The 17837-nt window shown below is 66.5% G+C and overlaps 2 protein-coding genes across 3 annotated transcripts; both read right to left on the bottom strand.

Moving 5' to 3' along the window:
• Positions 1 to 157: 157 nt before the first annotated feature.
• SHMT2 (serine hydroxymethyltransferase 2) lies at positions 158 to 5468 on the bottom strand. Of its 2 annotated transcripts, none has more exons than XM_065654454.1 (12): positions 5366 to 5468; positions 3785 to 3982; positions 3611 to 3690; positions 3221 to 3421; positions 3057 to 3138; positions 2719 to 2841; positions 2495 to 2634; positions 1546 to 1711; positions 1380 to 1479; positions 1107 to 1262; positions 758 to 865; positions 158 to 605 (listed from the first exon to the last, which is right to left on the bottom strand). In XM_065654454.1, the coding sequence occupies exons 1-12, from the start codon at positions 5387 to 5389 to the stop codon at positions 460 to 462; spliced, it is 1524 nt and encodes a 507-aa protein (XP_065510526.1). In that variant the 5' UTR covers positions 5390 to 5468; the 3' UTR covers positions 158 to 459. The 2 variants fall into 2 exon arrangements, with proteins under 2 accessions (XP_065510526.1, XP_065510527.1); XM_065654455.1 differs by having other exon boundaries at positions 158 to 587.
• A 319-nt stretch (positions 5469 to 5787) lies between these two features.
• On the bottom strand, positions 5788 to 17423 carry NXPH4 (neurexophilin 4). Its single transcript, XM_065654486.1, has 2 exons — positions 17341 to 17423; positions 5788 to 7096 (listed from the first exon to the last, which is right to left on the bottom strand). The coding sequence occupies exons 1-2, from the start codon at positions 17386 to 17388 to the stop codon at positions 6335 to 6337; spliced, it is 810 nt and encodes a 269-aa protein (XP_065510558.1). The 5' UTR covers positions 17389 to 17423; the 3' UTR covers positions 5788 to 6334.
• Positions 17424 to 17837: the final 414 nt, after the last annotated feature.

Genomic DNA, 17837 nt, shown 5'->3' with positions numbered 1-17837 from the left:
TGGCCAGGGCTGGCGGGGGAACTTGCAGCCAGTAAATACGGACCAGACGAGCCAGGACAGCGGGACGTGCTGGGGAACAGGCGCCGCGGCGGCCACCGCCCCTCGCGCCACCTTGTCACCAATGTCCCCTCCCCAGCTCAGCACCCGCACGCGCCAGCAGGCTCTGCCCCTACTTTTATTAGCGACGCCTCCCCGTAGAAAAGTGCTCGGACAGAGGGGACGAGGCTGGAGCAAGGACTGGTTCCTCCCCAAATCCAGGTCTGGGGTGTGTGGGGGGGTCTCTATACCCTAATACTGAGAGCAGGATGGGGTGTGCTGCCCCCCACCCTGGGCAGGGCGTGCCCAATCCCAAAGGTGCTGGTGGGGAACAAAGGGGAGTGGGGAATGCATAGGGGGTGGGTTAAGCCTCCCCTTGCCCCCTGGTAGTCCCGGCCCGGCAGGACGGGCGAGAGCCCCCGCTCAGCGGTCGCTGAAGCCGGGCATGGGGAAGGCACGAGCGAAGGTTTCCACGCGCTGGCGCAGCTCAGCCAAGCGCTGCTGCGTCTCCGCATCCTGCAGCAAGAAGGTCTTGAAGTCCTGGAGCTTCCCTGGGGGTGGAGGGGCAGCTGGTGAGAAGCCGGGGGGACTCTACAACAGCCCTGTCCCTGCCCAGCAAGGGGCGAGGCTGGGATCGACTTGGGGGACAGCCCCTACACCCCAAACGGAGAAGTCCCCACTGGCACCAGGGAGGGGGAGACCGGGGCCCCCGCTCACTCACTGGTTTTGCTCTTGACGTCCAGGGCCAGCGCGATGCCCTCATCGATGAAAGCCACGACTTTGTGGAAATCCTCCTCGCAGAAGTGGCGGGAGGTCAGCGCGGGGGCTCCTGGGGGACGCGGCTCGTCAGGGCCGGGAGCTGCTCGGGGGCAGCACCCGCAGAGCCCAACCCCACCAAGGGGCTCCCCTATGGGGTCTCGTGTCCCTCTCTGAGCCACAAACTGGCTCCAAATCCCCACGTGGAGTCCTCAGCGAGGGGTGAAACACAGTGGGGAAGCCCCAGGGTGACCCCCCAGGGAAGGGGCTGGATGGCAGCAGGATGAGCACCCCGAACAGGGCCCGGCCCTCACCCAGGCGCAGCCCCCCCGGCGTGAGCGCGCTCTTGTCCCCCGGGCACGTGTTCTTGTTGGTGGTGATGGAGACGAGCTCCAGCACCCGCTCAGCCCGCGCGCCGTCGATGCCCTTGGGCCGCAGGTCCACCAGCACCAGGTGGTTGTCGGTGCCGCCTGGGGAGAAGGGAAAGGGGTGAAGAGGAACAGCCAGCGCCGAGCACCCCCAGCCACCCCGTCTCCCCACCTCTCATCCCCGCCTCGTCCTCAAGAGCGCAGGAAAGGAGGCGTTACCTGACACCAGGGTGTAGCCGCGCTGCAGCAGCGCCTGCGCCATGGCTCTGGCGTTCTTCAGCACTTGCTGGCAGTACTGGCGGAAAGCTGGCGAGTTGGCCTGGAGGGGGAGACCACGTCAGCGCGGGGCGCGGGTTACCCGCAGCCCCACCGCCCCGGCACGGACCTGTTTGAGGGCCACGGCCACAGCAGCGATGGCGTGGTTGTGGGGCCCCCCTTGCAGGGAGGGGAAAACAGCGAAGTTGATCCTGTCCTCCAGGTCGTACAGCGTCTCCTTGCCCGTCTTCTTATCCACCGAGCGCACGCCCTTGCGGTAGAAGATCAGTCCCGCTCTGGTGTTGAGAGAGAGCTGGTACCGCTGCTCCTGCCTTCCTGCCATCACCCCGCGGCAGGGGCTTGGCCCCCGGCACCGCACGGCGGTGCCGATGCCGCTACCGCCCTCCCCCGGGTCCCTCCTGCTCGGCTCCGGACACGCAACCTCTGCTTTGTGCTCCCCACCAGGGGCGGGCAGCCATCCTGGTTTTGTTAAAATCAAGTTTCTCATTTAGTGAATTTTCCTTTCAGCTAAAGTCTTTTTACTAACTGCACTTTTCTGAAAGCGAGATACAGGTTTTGGTAGACACAGCCATGGAACGCAAGGCCGCTGATAAGGATGCACGTCCCGTGAGAGGGGCAAGCACTGAACTGAACAGGTGACCAAAACTGACCAACAAAGTATTCCATCCCATTCACATGATGCTTCATATAAAGTGGGAGATCACGAGGATCTCGTCCCTTTTCCCTATGACCGACATTAGGAGAGGACCTTGCGAGTCGTCCCTGTGAACTAGTGACAGACTGAATCCAGATCTGGTTGGTTGCAGAGTTGCCGGGACTTTCAAGATTGGTTTTGTATATTAGGTATTATTTTCTCTATTTTATTAGTAGCATTAGTAAAACATTTTTAATTTTTCCAGCTCTCTCTCTTTGTTCCTTCTTTGCCTTCCAATCGCCTGTACTTAGTGGAAAAGGGGTGGGCTAAAGGGGGAGCGGGGGTTAACAAAACATCTGCCACAGTTTATTGTCACCCTGCAACCAAACCTTGATAGCACCCCCCAGGGAAGGGGCGGCCTCACCTGGCGCCGCGCAGGGTCTTGTGCGTGGTGCTGGTGACCAGGTCCGCATGCTCGAAGGGCGAAGGGATGGCCTTGGCCGCCACCAGCCCGCTGACATGCGCCATGTCCGCCAGCAGGTACGCCTTCACCTCCTCGCACACCTGCACCGCGGGGCACGGGGAGTCACGGGCTGTCCCTGTCCCCGCGGACACGGGGTGGGGGTGTCACCGCCCTCCGCTCTGTACCTTCTTCATGCGCGCGTAGTCGATGAGGCGGGCGTACGCGCTGGTGCCGGCGATGATGAGACGGGGACGGAAAAGCCGCGCTGTCATCTCCAGCTGGTCGTAGTCAATCAGCCCCGTGGCTGGCTGCAAAGGACAGACAGACAGTTCGCCGAGGTACACGCACCTCCCTGCCCCCAGCTGAGCCACAGGCAGCTCCCAAGCTCCCAGTGGCACCGGGACAGGGCTGGGACATGGGCAGAGCAGAGCAGGGGACAGCAGAGCAGCTTGGGCACCGCTGGGATCAACAGCTCGGCCAGCAGGTCCCTCCTTCCCCCGGGGACCTGTTCTCCTTGGCTCACATTAAGTTTGTAGGGCATCGACTCAAAGAAGATGGACGTTGCCGAGACTCTCTTGACATCCGACATGTACCCGTGCGTGAGGCTGCAGCGAGGGCAGAGACAGGGGGTGAGGCTGGGCCTGGTGGGAGGCTGCAGGCTCCAGGCTGCCCCAGCCCGCTACGTACTGTCCCCCATCGGGCAGGTCCAGCCCCATCAGGCGGTCATGGGGCTGCAGCAGGGCTGTGTAGGCTGCAAAGTTGGCCGGAGACCCCGAGTAGGGCTGAACGTTGACGCCCCAGCAGGCGGGATCCAAGTCGAATGCCTCCAGCGCCCGCTGCTCGCACAGCAGCTCGATCTGGTCCACCACCTCGGCTCCCCCGTAGTACCTGGAGGAGAAGGGAGGTGGTGACGGGGGGGCAGCCCAACAGCCGACCTCGACCTCGGTGGAGAGCACAGCCTCCCTCTGGAAGCACCTGCTCCTCCCCTTAATCCTTCCTGCAGTCAAATCCCAGCTGCGGGAGGAGCTCTGGTGCCACTGCTGCTCTCCTGCCCCAGAGCTGCCCCCCAACCTTTACCTCTTGCCAGGGTACCCCTCCGAGTACTTGTTGTTGAGGCAGGAACCCAGAGCTTCCAGTGCTGCCCGGCTGCAGAAATTCTGGGGGAAAAACAGGGTTAGAGCAGGGGCAGCAGAGCCCCCAGCTGAGCAGGGGACCCCAGGGCCACCCTTGCGCCCAGGACCCCGCACCCACCTCCGAGGCGATGAGCTCCAGCCCCCGGCACTGCCGATCCTTCTCCTTCTGCACCAGCGTCCACATCTCGGGGTCGCTCTCGGCCAAACTCTCCTGCCCCGTCCAGCGGGGCGTGTGGCTGGTGGCGGCGGCCGCCGCGGAGCCGTGCTGTGCCCGCTGGCCCACGGTGGCCACGCGGCCACCACATCGCTGCAGGGCCTGCACGTGACGGGGGGGCTGACGGGCTGGACCCCCACGCAGGCAGGTGCCCTTGTCCCCAAAGCGCCCCTGGACCAGCAGGTGCCAGTGCCAGGAGCAATATCCCAGTGTGTGTCTCCAGCTGCTGGTGTCACCTCCCAGGTGACACAACGGGGGGGTCCTTAGTGTGGGGTCCCGGGAGGGGGGCGGTGCCGGTGTCCCGGGTGATGTAACCGCCGCTGCCCCATTGCATCACCCGCGGGGGCCGGGCAGGGGCCAAGGGGGGCGGCGGCTGCCCCGGCCCGGGGACTTTGGGACGGACGCAAAGTTCGCGGTGGGGGGGGAAACCGAGCCGGGGGGGGGCGCCGGGACCGGGCGCCGCTGCCCCGACACCCGCCGGGCAGGAGCTGCCGGCCCGCGGCTGCGGAGGAGCGCTGGGGCGGGCGGGGGCCGGGAGAAACGGGGACGGAGGGAACGACCCCCCCGCCCGGCACCGGGACCCCCCGAGCACGGGAATAGCCCGGGGAGCGGGACATGCTGCGAGCACCGGGACACCCTGCGGGCACCGGGACGCCCTGCGGGCACCGGGACACCCTGCGGGCACCGGGACGCCCTGCGGGCACCGGGACACGCCGCGGGCACCGGGACACGCCGCGGGCACCGGGACGCCCTGCGGGCACCGGGACACGCCGCGGGCACCGGGACACGCCGCGGGCACCGGGACGCCCTGCGGGCACCGGGACGCCCTGCGGGCACCGGGACACGCCGCGGGCACCGGGACGCCCTGCGGGCACCGGGACGCCCTGCGAGCACCGGGACACGCCGCGGGCACCGGGACACGCCGCGGGCACCGGGACGCCCTGCGGGCACCGGGACACGCTGCGGGCACCGGGACACCCTGCGGGCACCGGGACACGCCGCGAGCACCGGGACACCCTGCGAGCACCGGGACACCCTGCGGGCACCGGGACACCCTGCGGGCACCGGGACACGCCGCGGGCACCGGGACACGCTGCGGGCACCGGGACACCCTGCGGGCACCGGGACACGCCGCGAGCACCGGGACACGCTGCGAGCACCGGGACACCCTGCGGGCACCGGGACACGCCGCGAGCACCGGGACACCCTGCGGGCACCGGAGCCCCTGAGAGCACCGGGACACGCTGCGGGCACCGGAGCCCCTGAGAGCACCGGGACACCCTGCGAACACCGGGACACCCTGCGAGCACCGGGACACCCTGCGAGCACCGGGACTCCCCAGAGCACCGGGACTCCCCAGAGCACCGGGAGCCTCCCGGAATCTGGTGCCCTCTGCAGGCACCGACACCCGCTGGGCACCGGGACTCCCCAGGGCGCCGGGCCCCCGCGGACGCCGGGACACGCTGTCCGAGCTCCGAGACTCACCGTGCCCAGGCGGAGCGGCCACATCCCGACCCGCGCTCCACGGGCCTCCCGGCCGGGTCCGGGTCCCGATCCCGGTCCCGGTCCCGACCCCGCCCCTTCCGGCCCCGACCCCGCCCACGCCGCGCGAGCGCTGCCGGGCCGGGGGCGGAGCCAATGTGGTGGCGGGGGCGTGGCCATGGGGAGAGGGGCGTGGCCAAGGGGCGAAGGGGCGTGGCCAGGGCGCTGCGGGTACCGCGGACCCGGCGGGAAGCGGGACGGCCCGGATCCCCCGCGGGGGTTCCCCGGTCCCGGCACCGGCCGCATCCCCGTCCGCCCCTGCTCCTCTTTTCCTCCGTCCCGCCGCGGGGGTACGGGATCAGCATACTCCACCGCTTTTCTTTTCTTTTTTTTTTTCCCCGATATTTTTCTTTATTTTCCACTTTTTTCCATTTTAATTTTCTTAAAAAAAAATATGAAGACGCCCCTGCCCAGAGCCAGGGTGAGGGCAGCCCCCCCACCCCGGTCCCTGCCCCTGGTGGCTCTTCTTCCCGGCAAAGCGCCTGCAGATCGGGGCAAGGGGCGGTGAATCTGGGCAGGGTCCCCCCCGGCGGGGGCGGGGGGAGGTTCCGTGGGTCACCAGAGACTTGGTTTGGTGCCTGGGAGGGGCCGATGGGGAGGGTGCCCACGCACAGACCACTGTGTACATGCACAGACACACGCACCCCTCCCACAGCTGCAAAGACAAAACCCCCCCCGGTAGCGCACGGGGGAAGCCTGAGCTCCCCCCAGCACCGTGACCCGCTGGCATGTGGCAAAATCCCCGTTACAACCGTCCCAGAGGTGCCGCACACCCAGCCAATGCCACTGCATGGGGCTGTGCCCCCCCCCAGCTCACCCCACACCCCGGGGATCCCCTATGCAGCTGGGGCAGGGTGCAGGAGCCCCCAGCTCCCATCCAGCTCCGGCACCCGCCGCCCCATCCCGCGGCCGTCAGCCGAAGTAGGGGTTGTCGTGCTGGAAGTTGTAGTCGGGGCAGACCTTCTGCACCAGCTTGTAGTCGATGCTGAGGAAGGAGATGAAGATGCAGATGACCTTGAAGGGCTTGGCGCAGAGCCAGGCGGCGTGGCTCTGCGTGTGCTCCGTGAAGCACACCTTGGACGGGTCGTACAGGCACGGCTTGTTCTTCCGCGCCCGGTTGGTCTTCTCGTACTCCACGTGGCAGTTGAGGGCCTTGGCCGGGCGCCCCTCGGGCAGGGTGCTCTGCTGGGGGGGCGGCAGCGGTAGGGCGGCCGGCACCAGCACCTCGAAACCCACCGCCTTGGAGGGGGGCACGATGCTGACCGAGACGTTGCCCAGGCTGGAGGAGTTGTGGCGGAAATAGACGCTGAAGGTCCCATTGATGTGGTCGACGATCTTCCCCGTCACCAGCAGGCTGAACTTGAGCGTCTTGATGTTGAAGTAGAAGTCGCCCCAGCCGAAGATCTTCTTGGCGCGGGTGGATTTGAGCGAGGGCTTGCGGCGGGCGCGGGAGCTCGGCGGCTCGCCGGCCGAACGGTTCTTCTGCCAGTCCCAGGGGCTCTGCGCGGCGCCCAGGGCTGTCCCTGCACCCCGGGGGGGCTCGGCCGGGATCAGCCGCCCAGGGTCAAGCACCGGGGGCTTCAGGGTGCCATAGGGGACATCCTTGAGGAGGCCGGAGGTGTCAAGCTCCAGGTAGCCCAGGGTCTTGGCGATGTGGCCTCCAGCGCACACCATCTGGGAAAGAGGGCAGAGGCTGCACCAGCTGTGCCCGCATCCCCTCGCTTGTCCTCCTGCCTGTCCCCGTGCGTCTTTCTGCGTCTGTTCACCCCTCCTGCATCCCTCCTGTGGCCAAGCATCCCTCCAGCGCTGTGCGCCCCTTTGGAACGATGCCCCCGCACCCTGCCGGTGTCACCGCCCAGGGCTGCTTCTCCAGCGTCACCCATGTCTCCGTGACAGCAAGAAGCAGGACACGGGACAATTCACGCCCGCCTGCCCCACCACAGCTGAGGCCCATTGAAATGCAGGGGGGTGGGGGGCAGCGGCGTGTACCGAGAGGTGGAAGCATCAGAGCCCAGCGCCGCCTGCCAGGGAAGCCTAATTGCATTACCCGGTGCCTCTGATCTGCGGCTGAAATTACAGAGACCCCCGCCAGGCTGCACGGCAGCCGCTCCGCCCTCCGGGATAATTGCGGCGGGAGGACTGGGGTGCATTGTGTGCAGGGGGGGCACACAGGGAACCAGCGGGGAACCCCTTGCTCTGCTGGAGGGGTGTGGCCGGGGGTCGCTCTCTGCATTCTGGCAAGGGAGGGAATTTGCAGCAAAAGTAGAAAGATGGGCAATGGAGAGGGAGGAAAACGCCAGATAGCAGCAAGGTCCCTGCACGGGTATAGCGGACCGCAGTGTCCCCTTCGTCGGGCTCCCCACGGCCATCGCTCTGTCTGGCTGCTGGGTCTGACACCGCGTGGCTCAGCAGAGCCAGCCGGCGCCTCTTCAGCCCTGGGACCCCGGCTCTGACGCGTCCCTTGTCCCTCCCCACCTGCCCCGCTGCTTCCCCAGCCCTCGGCCGGGCTGCTCCTGGCTCTGCACCCCGGTGCACCCCAGCGCGCCCCCGCCTGCCCCGCCAGCTGCTGCCGGCACGCAGGATGCTGCTCCGGCAGCCCCGGCCTCGTCAATCACTGTCGCCCGCGAGCTGGCAGGTGCTCGGGCTGCTCTGGCAGTTTTTGCTCTGGACGACCTGTTCCCCGAGGCGGCGAGCGGAGGCAGCGGCTGCAAGGGAGCATGGGGGGGGCTGCGTTCCCAAAGGAAACTGAGGCACGCGGCAGTGCTGAATCCCAGCCAGAGCAGCTGGATGCAGGGCAGGAGGAGCTGGGGGTGGCTCCTGCCTGCGCTGCTGGGGTGTCACCCTGGCACCAGCCCCCCTGCAGCTCGCTCGGAACCGCTCAACGCTGTTATCCCCTCGGAGCGCAGTGTGACCCTGATTGGAGAGGAGTGAGCCCCCCTCCTGCGCAGGGACTGGTCTTTGCTGGGGATGGAGCAGCACCAGGGGGCTGCTCAGCCCATGGGCCCCCCCGCTCTCCCTGTTCCTCTCCAGCTGCTGAGCTGGATCTCCGGCCAGGCTGCGCACGGCTGTCTGCGGGATCTATCGCCTTATCCCCCGATGCCACGGGCGCCGGGCTGAGCCCGTAAATCTGCTCCGGCATGCGCTCGCCCTGCCCGTGCTGCACCGGCAAAGGGGGCACCCTGGGCACGGGAGGGGATTTGAGGGGTCTCAGCCCAGCCCGGGGTGTGGGGACAGGGAGCTGTGCGGTGCGAAGCTGCGGCGGAGCATCCCCGCAGCCCCCCGCTCCCTCCCCAATCTCTCTTTGAGCGCGGCTGCTGCTTTCGCCCTTATCTATATTTCAACGCAGCTTCAAAGCCGGGTGCCTTCACCAGCCGGAGAGAGAGGGAGCGAGCACGGCAGGACCGCGAGATGGAGAGATACGTGGTGGAGGGAGAGATGGGCAGTCCCCCAGCACCCCCTCTCCGGCCAGGGCAGCGGCGTTTTGCGGGTCGGAGGGGCTGGTGGTCCCTCCCCAGGAGCTGCTGGGGGAGCGGGGATGAAAGGGAATTGCAGAGCAGGGCAGCGACTGCTGATGCAGCCAGGGCTATCGATCGCAGCGGAGCGCGGGCCGGGGCTGTGGGTTGCAGACCCTCAGCACCCGCAGCCCCGGGGCAGCCCAGGGGTGGCTCCCCCCGGCCGGGGGGCTCGGACCCTGTGCCAAGGGGTGCGGTTGAGCAGGGCCGTGGCAAAGCTCTTCCACCGCAGCACCGAGGGGACCCAAGGTCACCCCCCTGCACCCTGCCAGCGCCGTCGGCATTCAGGGCAGGTCCCGCTCACACCTTGCACTTAATATTAATGTTTTTGCTTGTGAGCGAGCGGTCGGGGTGCAGCGTGCACACCCGGGTATGTGAACCTCTCGGATACACTTGGTGGGTGTACATGGGGGTCCCAACGTCTCCTGGCCCTGCACAGGGGTGTGTGGAGCCCCCTCCCTCCCCAGCCACATCAGGATCCGGCTCCTGTGCCCGAGGAGGACAGGCTGGGCTCCGGCTGCCTGGTACAGTTGGTTTTTTACTGTTACACATTCACGCGCTGCTGCATCCACGCAGACATCCCCAAGACAATGATATATTTTTTTTGCCGCTCTCAAGCCCCTTGTGCACTTTTCTGTGCGACTGCAGGGCTGCCGTGTGTCTGCAGGCACCCGCGTGTCACTCCGGTGTGCGCAGGCAGCCAGGCAAGGATGCAGGAAGGGCTGGGGGTGGCTGCAGAGGGACTGCGAAGGCTCTTGGTGCCGGCATCAATTTGGCTTGTCAGGCCCAGCGGTGATGGCCACTCACATCCCATTTGCTGGCGGGGCCAAGCACCGTCAGCCGCTCCCCCGAGACCCACGGTCACCTTGGCGGAGGGGAGCGGATCAGCGCGGGGACGGGCGATGGGGACCGGCTGCGATGAGCTCCCAGCGCCCCAAGAATGGGGTCGTGACTGACAGGGTACCAAACCAGAGCACCCGTCACCAAAACCCTGTCCCTACAGAGAGACTGTCCCCTGTCCCCGCGCCTTGGAGTGGGTTGGTGGCAGAGCCGTTCTGCCGATGGGGATGTGCTGATCGGGGTCTCCAGCTCTCCCCATAGGCGCACGGTCAAGCCGGTCTCTCCCCTGTCACCCTGCCGCCTTCGTTAGTGCAAGGAGATTAATTGGAGGTGGTGAGCAACAATCCCCGCGGGCCCGCTCCCCCCGGCGCGGCGCAGCCCGGGGCGGTGTGGCATTTCCAAAGGTTAGCAGCAAACAAGGTGCCTCTGACAGCTCCCATTTATCTCGCCGGCGCCGCGCGGGTGCTAATGCGGTGGCAGGGTGACGCGGTGACGCGGTGGGCTCTGCCGGGCTGCGGGGAGGGACTCCAGCCCGCGCCCGAGCGCGCAACGCGCGTCCAAATGGCGAGAGCGCGGGGCGAGCCGAGCGTGCTCCCGCGTCTGTGCGGGTGTGCGCGCCAGCGGGTGTGCGCGCCGAGATCACCCGGCGTGCCTGCAGCGAGCGTGCAGGCGGGGGCAACGATGGCCAGTGGGGGCAACGATGGCCAGCGGTCGCTCGCGCGCGCGCCGCCCTGCCTGTGCACAAACACCTTCGCGCGTCCCCGTGCGCACGTGGGTGCGCGTGCGCGTGTGCGGGAAGTGGGGTGGCTCCGCGTGTGCCCCTGTGCGTGAGCACCCCGGGATGAACGTGCCCGTTACAGGATCTTTTCTGGTTGCGAGCGGTGCTGTAGGACTAAGGGAGTTGCAAGATCTTTCCACGTGTGATTTCGTGCGATTTTCTGCAGCTCGGAGGCTGTGCCCTGTTTCTTGCGGTACGGCGGGGCCGCTAAAACTCTCAGAGGGACTGGAAGTGCAATGCTTCTAGCAATGCCCCAGCTATTTACCTTGGACCATTTGGGATGTGCAGAGGACATCTTAGTAGCCTGAGCAGGGTTGCTTGCCTTGCTACCTTGTTTTAAGCCTTGCCGCCATATGCTGAAGCATATAATCGAGGCGGCTCCAACAGCATAACCTGCTTTTCTAACGCGTTTTTGTGAAAGCAAATCCTGCTGTAGGGACATCATGGCCCCAGGTGTGGAGGACATGGTGTGCGAGGTCACTCGCGGCTGAGCCGTTGCCTTCAAGACAACCTCCCCCATTAAACTGTGGGTCTGCGGAGAAGGAGCGACAAGGAGAATGATCCCAAGGGCGGCGGTGCCAGCACCTGTGCCCCCGCGCCAGGACGTGCTGGGCACAGCCGTGTCTCTGCCCCTGGGCACAAGCGCGCGGCTCCGCGCCCGCAGGCGCAGATGGGGCTGGTGAGTGGCAGGCTGCTAATGAAACCCCCGCGAGGCAAAGCTGCGGTGACGGTGACGGCTCCGAATGAGCCGGCTGGCCGGGACACCCGGGCTGCGTCCGGGGCGCGGGAGGAGCCCGGGGGTGGCAGAGCCACGGCGATGCCGAGCGGATGACAGGCAGGGACGAGTCGGGACGCACTCATGCGCGGCCACCCTGCCACACACGCGCGGCGGCGCGGTGACGGCCGGACAAATCCTTCCCTGGAGGTGAGCTCCGTGTCACCACCCAAAGGACCTCGCGGCGTTTGCTGCTTCTGTGCCGCCACCGCAACCGGCAGCAGCGCGGAGCCGCGCGGGGGTCCCGGTGACAGCCACCCCGAAGCGATGCTGGTGTCACCTCGCGTGGGAGCACGACCTGGAGAAATCGGCTTCCCACAGACACGTTTGCCTTCACCCCCTAAACAGACACCTCGCTCCTCGCAGACAGAAAAAATATGCAAATGCTACGGCTTTATTAACGCGCTCGGCACGCGCTGGCTAATAAATATTTCATAGCCCGAGTAGGACTTTTTTTTTTTTTTTTCTCCTTCTTCTTTCTTTCGTTTTGGTTCCTTTTCCCTGTCACTCGTTTCCTGCCTTTTCTTTTCTCAGCTGTTATTTTATTTATTTATTAGTTTTAAGGGCTTCGTGGTGAGACAGGAGCTGGTAGGTGGCTGGGGGGGAGCAGGGAAAAATGTACATCCCCAGTCTCTCCCCCCACGGGTGAAAAAGAAAAGTGCTGTTAAGAGCAAAGCAAAAAATATAATAGAAGGGAGGAGACAGCACCAGGCAAAGGATTCAGGGCTTGTGTGACTCATTGGACTCAAGGAAGAAAAGAGAATGAGTGAGAAAACGAGAAGATAAACGGAGCGGGAAGGGGGAGAGGGGTGTGCGGGGGGGTGAGCGGCCACGGGGGCGGCGGGAGGGATGGGGATGCTGATGGAGGAAATTAAATCCCGCTCGCCCGGGCAACGCGTTGCCATTGTGGCCTGAAATGCCCGGCGTGGCTGCCTCAGTTTCCCCACAGGGGAGCGGGTTGTGGGGTTCCCCGCACCCCCAAGAGCTGCCCCGGCTCTTTGGGGGGCAAGAGCGTTCCGAGGGGTGCAGAGAGGCGGCAGATCCCCCCCAGCGCCCCTCAAACCAGAGGGTCCCCAGCCCCCCAGGGCCGCAGCCCCCACCTCCTGCCCAGCCGCCCCCACCCCTCGCCTCACCATTTCACTTTATTATTGCAATAAATGTAGCCATAAAAGTGGCAGGTATCGGCGTGCGAGGAGATCGCTTCTCCTGAGCTATGGAAATGTAATTTCGAGTGTGCCCGGGAAATTTTATAAGATCGTATCAGGCGGGATCATAAATTGCATTTCCAGCCCCCCCCCGCCCCGCGATGAGGCGAAGGTCACCGCGGAAAGGGACAAACGTGGGGCTGTCCCCTCAGTGGGGACACGTCCCCTTGTCCCCCCCGCAGTGCTGCGTCCCCCCCCGGGCACATTCCCAGCGCCAGCGGGATTTATGGTCCCCAGGAAGGGATGAGCAGCAGCAGGGACACGACTGTCCCCGCATCCCCGGGCAGCAGAGCCTGATCAAACCCCGCTGGGAGACCCGGGGGACCCTCAAGGACATCGCTGGGGCTGTGCTGGGGTCAGAGGGGCTGGAGAAGGGGACGACGGGTCCCCGCAGCCCCCCCATCCTTTGGGAACCCCCTCAGGACCCCGGGGATGGATTCGGCTGCGCTTTGCACCGCCCTGCCCAGCTCCCGGTGCCCGCCGGGCACAGCGGGGTGAAGCATCACACCGAGGACAGCGGCTCCGGTGCTGGGGGGACAGGAGGAGGAACGAGAGGGTCTTCGCCCATGGTGACACCCACTGAGGCCAGTCCAGCTGCTGGGACAGCCACGGGGTGGGACAGCGACCGCGGCGCCGGTGGCACCGGGCTGAGCAACGTGCCGTGCAGCAGCTCCCGTCCCAGCAACCGGCTCCGAGGGGGATTTATTTGGGGAGGGGAAAATTAATCCCAACCGCGAGCGCCGGGCCCTGCAGGCTCTTTGCAGCTGATGGTTTCTGCAGGCCGGGTGCTCATTTCCACAATGATTTTCCTTTTGCAACAGCGATCAGGAAAAAAAAAAGGCCGGGAGGGGGGACCACGGGCACAGGGACGTGATTATTTCTTTAGTAGCAATCCAAGCGGCTGGAGAGGAAGCTTCATCTTTCTTGGGCCATTTACCTTCAGCGCCCGAGCGCGAAGGCTGAGCCGGGCGGCTCTTCGGAGATGCTGGAGCTGGGCCAGGGCAGGGGGTGGGAGGATTTGGCTGGGGGGGGCTCAGTGCGGCATCACCCCATTGCTGGGACTTGGGCTCCACGGGAGGAGGAGCTGCGGATGCAGGGAGGGGGCACAAAAGTCATTCATCTGGGCATGTTCATTGGCAAGGGTGTTGTTAGCAGTGGGGCTGACGGGTGCTCAGATCGGGGTTGCAGAGGGAAGCGCCCGCTTTGTCATTTCCCAGCTCGGGCCACCCCCTCCCAGCCCCTCTGGCAGCAAACTGGCAATTAAAGATTAGGGGGGAAAGCAATAAAGCAGACCCCAGATTTCAGCCAGAACAACACAGTGGAAGAGGAGGAATGGGTCTGGCTGGGGGGCATCCCTGGGCGCCCCCCCATCCCCAGCCGCTGCTCCCCCCTCGGCGCAGGCTGAGCCGCGCCACGCTCCAGGCTCCAGCCTTATTGAATCTCCCAGCTCAGGGTGCAAAGGGCACCACAGGGAAGAGTTATTAAAAAAAGGGAAATGAGTCGCTTGGAAACCTTCTTTCAGAATAACAGCGCGTGTTTGTTTGGCGATAGATTAGCTCAGCCATGCTGAGCACACAGCACCCACCGCAACGCTGGTCACCTCGGGAGATCTGCGGGAACCAGGAGGAGGGGGACACGCGGAGCCGCTCTGTCCCCCCGTCCTGCCGGGGTCAGTCCCTGCGGCTCTGCACCCGGAGGGACCCCCGGCCAGACTGGGGCTTGCAGGGCTGTGCCACCACCCGCACCCCATTTCCCAACAGGGAGCCATGAAGGGGTTAATTCTCCCCATTAATGGGAGCTGGGGGGGCGCGAATAGGGGGTGTCCTTGCACCAAAAGGGCCGGCAGCATCTGCTGAAGAGCAAAGCCATCTGTCAGCCACCAACCCAGCAGCCGTGTGCCAGCTCTTGGGTGACAGCGAGGGAAAGGGAATGAAGCGGGGCGAGTTTCCCCGGGGCTGGCGTCTCACGCCACCAGCCTCCCGCTGGCACGGCCACCAGCGCCGCAAGGCAGGATTTTCCTGGGAAGGGTTAATCTGGGAAGGAAAAACCTGCCAGCAACACTCCAGGTGCTTCGCAGACAACCCGCTGCCTGCCAGGAAGGAAGGAAACCGAGGCAAGGTGCCGGGGAGGCGCTTTCCTGCAAAGTCACAGGAGCACGGCGAGGCCGGAGTGGGAGGAAAGACACCCCGATAACCCGGCTCCGGCCCCGCCGCTCAGCCCGACCGCTGCACCCCGCGATCCGGCTCGTATCTGCTGCTCCTGCCCGCTGTCCCCTCCACCGCTGGCTCTTCTTCGGTGCACAAACAGGAGCCGGCAGGCTGAGGGAGGCTGAGGCACGGAGCTCACCTGCGGGGAGCACCGGGCAGCATCTCTCTGCCTGCCCAAGCGCTGCCACCGCCAGCCCAGGCGCAGGGAAGGAGAAGGAGAAGGCAAATCCTGAGCAGCAGCAGCAGCCGTGAAGGGTGGGGGGTGATGGGGAGGTGATGTGCACACACACGCAGCGGGGCCGGGCACCCGCTGGGCCAGGAGACCTTGTCCATCCCAGCGGGGAGATGCGCACCCAGCGGGGACGATCAGCAAACACGCAGCGTGGCGGGGAGACACCCCGGGGGTCCGTCCTCTCGCAAACACACACCCCGGGCTCGGCCCCTCCGTGCGAGCGAACGCACCCATGGGTGCCGGGTGCTCGTCCCCCGGGGGATGCGGCCACATCCGCCTCCTCGCCCGTCGCTCCCATCACCACCCCGGCCCCGTGGGACGCGGCGCTGGGGAGCTCAGCTCCAGAGCAGCACCTGGGGCTGGGGGGAGCCGGCGGGGACCTGCCCCAGGAAGGGCTGGGAAAGTTTCTCCCCTGTCAGCACCTCCCGGGGTTATTCCCCACACACACGGCGCGAGGATCTCGCACCCGCGTGCCCACCCTATGCCCTGGGACGGGCCCGATCCCCCCGGCCACGAGCCCCCACGTCCCCCCAGCGCTGCTGCCCGTGCGGGGAGGAGGACGGGGCAGCGCCCTGCTCCTGATTTCATCAAAACAAAACCATTTGTCTTGAAGCAGCTCCAGCACCGACAGATGCTCTGCGTTAGATGGACATGGCGGGGGGGGTCACACAGAGCCACCCCCACGCTCAGATGCGCACACACACATCTATCCATCTATATCCGTACAGAAAGGAGCGTGCCAGAGAAAGACAAGTTGCAAGAGCCTTCGCCTGGGGGGTAGGGTTGTGCGGGGGGGGTCCCTGATGTGCATCCAATTCCCGAGAGGGAATTGACTCGTTTGATTTTATTCATGAAACACAGAAAGTAAAAATGGAGTGTCAGGAAATCAGATCTGCTGGGTGATGAGCGCGGCCCCCCCGGCAGGGCTGGCGGGGGCACAATTCCCCTCATTCATGACCACCACAGATGCTGACGCCAGATGCAGCTGGAGCACCCAAACCCGGCAGCTCCCGCTGGGGGAGAAAAGCCTCATCAGGCTCCAAGAGGAGGTGGCAGAGGGGGGGACACATGGGGGTGAGTGGCCTTGGGAAGCATTTAGTGTCAGGGACCGGGCCACATCACGGGGAGGGCTCTGCGGGTGGGGAGGGTGTCTCTGCATCCGCAGCCGCTCAACCTCCACAGTCAGGCAAAGGGGCAAGAACAGGCAAAGCCGCCCGCCCGGCTCAGCAAGGCCAAGCCTGGGCCTGGGGTAAGTCCCAGTGCGCCCAGCCCCTGGCTGAGGGGACAGCCTGGAGCCGGGGGGGGACGGAGCTGGCGGGGCCACGTCCCCCCGCGCGGAGGCGAAGGCCACCCCAGCGCTGGAGCTGAGCCCGCGCCAAGTCAGGACAGAAATGAGGCGTCACCTCTGCAGGTGGTTTCAGCGCTCACACCCTTGGCAGAGCCACGGAGACCTCGGGCCCCCCCGTCTCCGCTCGGGATGCAGCAGGACCCCCCGCCCTCCCCAGCACAGCGGGTGCGTGTAGGGGGGGGTCTCCTCCCGCCCCCCCCCCGCTGCTGCCGCTCACAGGTGTGATGCAGGTGTGGGGTCCAAGCGCCCCGCACGGGGAGCCCCGGCCCCCCCCCCCCAGGACCCCCCCCGGCAAAGGGCCCGACCTGCCCACGCGCGGCCGCCCCCACATTCACGCGCGGCTCCGTCTCGCGTGTCTCGCTGCCCTCCCCCCCCGCACCTGCCAGACGGCGCCTTCCGCGCTCTGCAACGGGGGGGGCGGCTCGGAACCGGGGCTGTACGGCGGCTGCTCCCCCCACCACACAGGCACCCTGGCCCCCCAACTCCGCCCGGTGTCCGAGCGCGGTGCCCGCACCCCCCGCGCAGAGTCCGGGACAGCCCCGAGCCCGCTCCAACTTGGGGCGAGCAGGACCCCCCCCGCCCCCCGCCCCCCGCTGCGCAATCCCTGCCCGGTGCCCCCCCGCCCATACAACTCTCCCTGCAAACGCCCGCGTCCCCCCCACCCCGTGACTGCACGACCCCCTCCTCAGGATTGCACAAGCCCCCCGCAAATTGTCCGTGACTGCCTGAGCCCCCCACGCGATTGCACGCCCCCCCCCCCCCCAAATGCGCGTCTCCCCAGTAGCCGCACGTCCCCCCCCCCCCCACCGCACGACTCCCCCCTCGCCAGGGCTGCATGTGCCCCCCCACCCAGAATGGCACAGACCCCCTCGGAATTGTACCACCCTCCCAATAACTGCACCTCCTGCAACTGCATTCCCTTCCCCGGTAATTGCATCCCCCCCCCCCGCCCAGGAACCGCGCACCCCCCCGCTGGCAGCAGCAACTTTGCCGCCCGCGGGCGCGCCCGCTCCCCCGGTACCTGCAGCAGGAGCCAGGGCCCGAGCAGGGGCAGGCGGCAGCGGAGCATCGCGGGGCTCCGCGGGGCTCCCGGGATGGAGGGAGCGCGGCAGGGCGGGCGGAGGAGGGAGGCGGCGGCCAAGGGGAGGCAGGAAGAAAGTTGGAGACTTGCTGGGGCCGGGCGGCGCCTCCGCGGAGCCCCGCCAATCCCGGCCCGCCGCCCCCGCGGGGGGGGCACCGGGCGGCGGGCACCGGGAGCCGTGCACACCCAGCCCCTGAGCGCAGCCCGGGGCGGCCCCCGCGGCCGGGAGGGGTCGGAGCCGGAGCTGCCCCCCCTGTCTCGGGAGACCCCAGGACCCCGGGGTGCCCCCGCGTCCGCCCTCCTCTCCTGGGTGACCCCAGCATTCTGGGGTGCCACCGGCTCTGCTCCACCTCTCCTGGGTGACCCCAGCACCCTGGGGTGCCCCCGGTTCTGCTCCCCCTCTCCTGGATAACCCCAGCACCCTGGGGTGCCCCCGG

The sequence above is a fragment of the Caloenas nicobarica genome, chromosome 33 (genome assembly GCF_036013445.1).
Source record: "Caloenas nicobarica isolate bCalNic1 chromosome 33, bCalNic1.hap1, whole genome shotgun sequence".
Lineage (NCBI taxonomy): Eukaryota > Metazoa > Chordata > Aves > Columbiformes > Columbidae > Caloenas > Caloenas nicobarica.
The sequence above is the reverse complement of the archived record's forward strand: the minus strand, read 5'-3'. Positions and strand labels throughout refer to the sequence as shown.